The following is a 6493-nucleotide window of genomic DNA, read 5'->3' as shown; positions in this document are numbered from 1 at the left end:
CTACGGCTTCTCCCCAACAGTTTTGGACCAATTAGATAGTAGTACCTTTTCATACAAATATTGTATACCACTAAGTTGAGGTCAGTCTTTTCTGTTTCTCCTAAACAGTGAGGATCCATGTGCACATGCCAATTTTGATACGTTAATGCATAATCAATTTCACACTGAAATATATATCCTCTTATTAGTCTCTTTTCAATATAAAACGGACACGCCTCACACCAGTGATGCGACCCATCACTGTGGTGTCATCTGCGAACTTCAGGATGATGTTGCCTTTGTGGGAGGCGACACAGTCGTGGGTAAACCGGGTGCAGAGGATGGGACTAAGGACACATCCCTGTGGGGTGCCAATGCTTGTAATAATGCTGGCTGACATCCTATTGCCATTCCTGACAGTCTGGGGCCTGCCAGTCAGAAAGCCCAGGAGCCAGTCACAGAGGCTGGGGGGCAGACCCAGTGTGGACAGTTTGGGGGTGAGTTTGTGGGGGACAACTGTGTTGAAGGCAGAGCTGTAGTCAATGAAGAGTATCCTGATGTAGGAATCTCCATTTTCCAGGTGAGAAAGGGAATAGTGGAGGACAGGCGCGATGGCATCTGAGGTGGCCCTATTGGGCCGGTAGGCAGGGCGTCCATGGTGTCCGGTATAGTGCTCTGGATGTGGGCCAGCACCTCTCTCTGGTGCTGCTCTGGCCTGTAGTTGTTCAGACAGGTGACCGGGCTGTTCTTGGGAAGGGGGATGATGCTTGTGGTCTTAAAGCAAATGGGAATGATGCCCTGGCTGAGGGAGAGGTTGAAGATGGTGGTGAGAACATCAGCCAGCTCACTAGCACATACAGTGCCTTGCGAAAGTATTCGGCCCCCTTGAACTTTGCGACCTTTTGCCACATTTCAGGCTTCAAACATAAAGATATAAAACTGTAATTTTTTGTGAAGAATCAACAACAAGTGGGACACAATCATGAAGTGGAACGAAATTTATTGGATATGTCAAACTTTTTTAACAAATAAAAAAACTGAAAAATTGGGCGTGCAAAATTATTCAGCCCCCTTAAGTTAATACTTTGTAGCGCCACCTTTTGCTGCGATTACAGCTGTAAGTCGCTTGGGGTATGTCTCTATCAGTTTTGCACATCGAGAGACTGAAATTTTTGCCCATGCCTCCTTGCAAAACAGCTCGAGCTCAGTGAGGTTGGATGGAGAGCATTTGTGAACAGCAGTTTTCAGTTCTTTCCACAAATTCTCGATTGGATTCAGGTCTGGACTTTGACTTGGCCATTCTAACACCTGGATATGTTACATGTTGGTAATATTTGGAAAGTACAGTCCGTAAATTGCACTGGTTAAAGTCGCCTGCAGCGATAAATACAGCATCGGGTGAGCTGTATCTTGCGCGTTGATGGCATCATAGAGTTTGCTGAGAGCCGCAGAGGGATTAGCTCTTGGGCTAACATCCACATACACAGCAGCCAGAAACGCGGCACAGTGCTCTCTTGCTAGATAATAGGGCTGGCATTTCAGCACTAAAAACTCTACATCTGGCGAACAGTGCTTATAAACAGTCCGTACATCTCCACACCATGAGTTATTGATAAACACACACACACATACACACACACCACCTCCTTTTACCTTCCCCAAAGCAGCAGTGCGATCACTTCGATGTACGGAATGTGTTTGTAGCTGAATCGCGGAGTCTGGAACTCTGTCAGCAAGCCAAGTCTTGGTGAGAATTAGAGCACAGTATTCTCCGATTTCCTGTTGTGCTGTAAACCTAGCCCTTAGCTCGTCCAGTTTGTTTTCCAGAGACTGTACGGGAAGAGGCTAGGTAATGGCGGGCGGGGAGCACGAGCTTTTAGCCTAGCATGGAGTCCTCCTCGCCTGCCCCCTTTGCACCTCCGGGTCGCTCTCCTGATTTCAGCCTGCTCGCTTGTGCCTGGTGCTCCCCGAGGGCGATGGTGGCTGCCCTCGCCAATGTTGTTATTGTCGCCAGAGCGGACGATGGGTTGTAGGTCCGGTGGTATGAAGCCAGTAAATTCCCAGTGGCTTTGTGAGTTGGCGATATCCAGCAATGCCTGTCTGTTGTATGCAAGCAGTGCATGACATTTGTGCACTGCAGAAAAAGCAAAAAAAACGCACGAAAAAGAAAACCAAGAAAAAGCCGGCATTCAAGAGTGGAACACGCAAACACGTTCAACTCGGTGGGCGCCATGTTGTTCTGTTTGAGCTTCGCCCTTCGGATAACCACAGCACATGTTACATTTTGAGATGTGCCAACTTGCAGTACTAAAAAATTTGAGTATACATTTATGATTCCTCCTATTTATGAATCTTCAATGAAATGTTTTCCTAGCATATTTTCTTAGCTTCCTAGTCCAGTTCGGATGGATACATGTCGCAAAAGCATTTGGGAAACGACTATGTGTTACTCTAACAGAGATGGGCAAACAAGCCAGATGCACATATGCAAAACCAGCGACATTGTTGTAACCGGTAAAGTCTTTTCTCATTTAAAAGTAGACCACAATGTTTGAAAACACTCCTAATAAAAGTACAATTCTCACCTTTATGTGGCTTGTTCTAATAGATTTTGTTGTCTTTTTGTCCTCAAGATGGGCAGGGGTTTGCTAAATAGTGTTGCATGAAAATGTAAGGTCTGACATCAGACAGTGTCATCCTCAAAGTGGGTAATATCTCCAATCACACGTTTTTACCTCTTATCCACTGTGCTGTCTATAAACCCCTTCAACTTGTACTGGAACTCTTCCCGTGCCGCATCCTCACTGGCCTCTCCACCTACAAAGACAAAAAGATGTGGTAAATGGATCTCGATATTCTCAGGATACCACTCAGTGAGTTACAGTAGCATGTGCACTCACAAGTTCAAAGAAGGACAGGAGCACAAATAATACAGTAAAATGTACATCCAGGTCCAGAAACCTACCTTCATCTGCTACACTGGTGGCATCACTGAAGCTACTGCAATGACTGAGGGTCTCAATGGAGGCATCCTCATCACTGAAAGGCTGCACATTAGCTTGCTGCCCCCCTGACAAGACATAAACACAATTCAGAATAATTAAACTAAAATCAATAATACAGTGCAATCTGTTTCATGTTTCTCACACACACACACACACACACACACCTTATCCCACTGGTGCTTTCACTATCTATGTAAAATGCAGCATGTTGTGTAATTTTAATGTTCTAAGGATGTGGCTCAACAGATGTAAACTAATATGACAGAAACTCTGACAATCTGCCACAGAAATTACTGTCTCATATGCAAAGCTAGTGTTCAGAACAGACAAGTCCAGTTTTAGTACAGCCCAAAAACATGAGCAAGCAACATGAAGGACAAAGAGGAGGCAAGTTATTACCAAACACAGCCCAAGCCAGGTAATACAGGTATGTGATCGTCAATCCAAGAGTAGAACTTTTCATTGAAAACATCTGGAATAGTGTTAAATGGAATGCAGACAACAGTCACCCCACAACACATAACAGGTGCATGATTGGCAGTTTAAGTGTATTATTCTAAAGGTCTTCCTTAAAGCCAGAAGAGTGTGGGAGAGTTGTGAACATTCACAGCTAAAGGGTGTGAAAATCTTGAATCTGTTCATTTTTCAACAATAAAAAGCTTTGGACTGTAATTACGAGAAACTACTAACAAAAATACACAATATGTATCAATTTCTCAATGACTGTGCACTGTTACCTCACAGACTCAACAGGAGTCTGGACCTGAATTCACCCCTGGAAGACATGTTAGTACGCTGTATGAAGAACAACCTTTAAAAGAAGGAGCAACCAAGAATGATTGTACTTCAATACTGTAGGCCATAATAAATCACTACACAAAGCACTCACAATTAAGCCATTTTATCCACTTAATAGCGGCTATTTGTATGTGCTGACGTGGACTTTTCCTATCAGTCGTTTCTGAGAACCGGGCGCCGCCTGTTTTCAGCTGGGTCCAAAATGTCTGCCGCCAATAAAAAAAATAAAAAAAAAACAGTCCACAAAACAAGTCCCTGTCTAAAAGTTAGTCTAGCAACATTTGCCGAAATGGATACAAGCGGTCACAAATTCAACTTAGTTGAGGACCATCTGCAAACAAAGTGACATCATATTAAAGAGTTTACGTTAACGTTACGCCTTCATTGTGTAGACCCACAAAAACGTAATTTATTCACCTATAGAGGCGTTACCCATAGTTTTTAAATAAGTATACTTATTTAAATCAATATACACAGCAACCGAAGCTGTATCTTGCTAATGGGAAGTTGACATTAAACTAGCTTAGCTGACGGAAGTTAAACCTATGAAGAACGACGAACGTTAAGAGCTCGTGTTAAGAATAAATTTGTTTATGATCATAAAAAGTGTGCCAATAAACACAGCTACAGCAGAAGCATAACACTGTCTTTTCAGAAACAGCGATGTTTGTCTGACCGTGGCTATTAGCTTTGTGTTTTGACGTAGGCCAGCCTCTAACATTGTAGTCCCTACCGTACACACGTTTAACTCCACTCAATGGACTGGCAACATGTTAAGAACTACAACTACCGTCGGTAAAGAGAAGTTAATAAAAAAGGCCAAAGCAATGCAGCCACCGACTCACCCCTGCTGTTCTTTTTCTTGGTCCTTGGCATTTTCGTGCAGATAAACGAATGATTTGATCAAAAATCAGCCGATACACAACCAGCTTTTAATATATTGTCTCGTAAAATGAAAATGTTCCCGTGGCACAAAAGATAAAGAGGATATGAAAGCGATCTTGAAAATAGACTGTTGACCGAGACGATACATTTTTCCCTCAAAAAAACAGGGCTACGCGAAGAGAGCACTCTAGGTTTTTATACCGGCAGCGTGTCACGAGGAGAGTTCCCGGCATCGCTGACCAATCCGGAAAGAGGAACAAGCCTCGTGTGTGTTCGCGCGTGATGAGCAGAAACATCAGTTAAGTTCGGTTCTTTGAATCTGGTTCACCAAAATGAACGAATCCTTTTCTTTAGTCATTTCGTTCACTTCAGCAGAATGTAATTAAAATGCTGCATGTTAATTCCCCATCTACTTACGCACATATTGATCACGTTTCGAATAAGAAAGAACTGTAATGCAGCCAAAGTCATATTATAAGTAATCGTACTATACCTACTGCATCACCTCACCTCCGGATATTTTGGGTCAAATTCGTTTGGTCACATAACATCTTAAGCTAAACTATGCCGTGCCGTGCCCTCTTCTGTATAGTATACAGAAAGATTTTCCCTGATGAAGTTTAAAGCATTAACCAACTCTTTATTAAAACATTCAGTGTTATGGAAAAGAACCATATTGACAGATATGCACAAAATTATAGTCTAGGAAATAAAAAGTTATTTTATAATAAAAGTAAATACATCACGTAAGAGTAAAAAACTGTAAGGATGGTTGAAAATTAACTAATTTCTGTATCCAACAAAGCGATCATGTCACATTACAAAAACAAACAACTCGAAAGGTGTAATAATCTTTAAAAGATTCGTCCAGAAACGAACGACTCAAAAGGTGAACTGATCTTATGCGATGTTGCGCATGCGGGGTCAACACAAAATGAACGAATCACTCCCCGAGATGACCCGATGTTCTCGAGTCATGGGTAGTGATGGGTAAACGAGGCTTTGCTGAAGCGCCGACACAGTGTTCATGGTTCATTACTCGAGGCCTCAATGGCACAGTGCTCAAGTAGGACATCTAGTGGTCAAGAAAATGACGTGCAGTTTGGGATTTGATTCGCCATGCACATTCCTGTTCGACTACACTACATGGTTGTATGGTTTCAAGCGGACGCAATAAAATATAAAATAAACGTGAACTCATGTTGAAGACCATATATGTCATATTTGGCATGTCTGAGTGTAACCCTATATGCTCCTCACTTATATTTTGTGTTACGAAACATTTAAATGGTGCTGCTACATTCATGAGATGTGCTCTACAAATTCAGACAGATGTCATTTTCACATGGGACTGGTGCAAATACAGATTATATTATGTTTTGGGGTTCATTGGTAAAGAGGGTGTGCTTGTGTAACTGCTATCTAGATATGTATATCTAGCTAGATAGTTAATCTATTCTCTCCATATATAGAAAGTCACTTTCGGCTTTTCCTGTTTAGGGGTTGCCACAGCGAATGGTCACACTGACGACTCGCATGCTGACATTTGGCACATCTTTTACGTCGGATGCCCCTCCTGACGCAACCCTGATTCAAACCCGGGGCGCAGCGGCAAGAGCGCCCCGGGTTTGCCTACCAGGGACGGCTATCTTTCTATATATCTATATCTATCTCTATATCTATATATATAAAATTCCCCACTGGGGGCTTGAGGGTCCTGCGCAGTATCATAGCTATTCCTAGGACTGCACTCTTCTGGACAGAGATCTCAGATGTTGTTCCTGGGATCTGTTGGAGCCACTCTCCCAGTTTGGGGGTCACAGCCC

General features: G+C 42.9%; 1 protein-coding gene across 2 annotated transcripts in view; it reads right to left on the bottom strand.

Moving 5' to 3' along the window:
* The window catches only part of ifrd1 (interferon-related developmental regulator 1), a 12562-nt gene extending 7653 nt beyond the window's left edge, over window positions 1-4909 (bottom strand). The window contains exons 1-4 of one of the 2 annotated variants that reach the window (XM_020614409.1): window positions 4459-4518; window positions 3874-3988; window positions 2945-3049; window positions 2715-2796 (exon numbers count right to left, since the gene is read on the bottom strand). In XM_020614409.1, coding sequence (XP_020470065.1) covers window positions 2715-2796; window positions 2945-3049; window positions 3874-3988; window positions 4459-4503 — 347 coding nt within the window. In that variant the 5' untranslated portion in view covers window positions 4504-4518. Of the gene's footprint in view, window positions 1-2714; window positions 2797-2944; window positions 3050-3873; window positions 3989-4458; window positions 4519-4627 lie in introns of those variants that run through there. The other variant, XM_020614411.1, reaches the window with a different exon arrangement.
* Window positions 4910-6493: the final 1584 nt, after the last annotated feature.

This window comes from Monopterus albus, unplaced genomic scaffold (assembly GCF_001952655.1).
Source record: "Monopterus albus unplaced genomic scaffold, M_albus_1.0 scaffold145.1, whole genome shotgun sequence".
NCBI classification, from domain to species: domain Eukaryota; kingdom Metazoa; phylum Chordata; class Actinopteri; order Synbranchiformes; family Synbranchidae; genus Monopterus; species Monopterus albus.
Note: the sequence above shows the minus strand (reverse complement) of the source record. Positions and strands in the feature narration are given on the sequence as shown.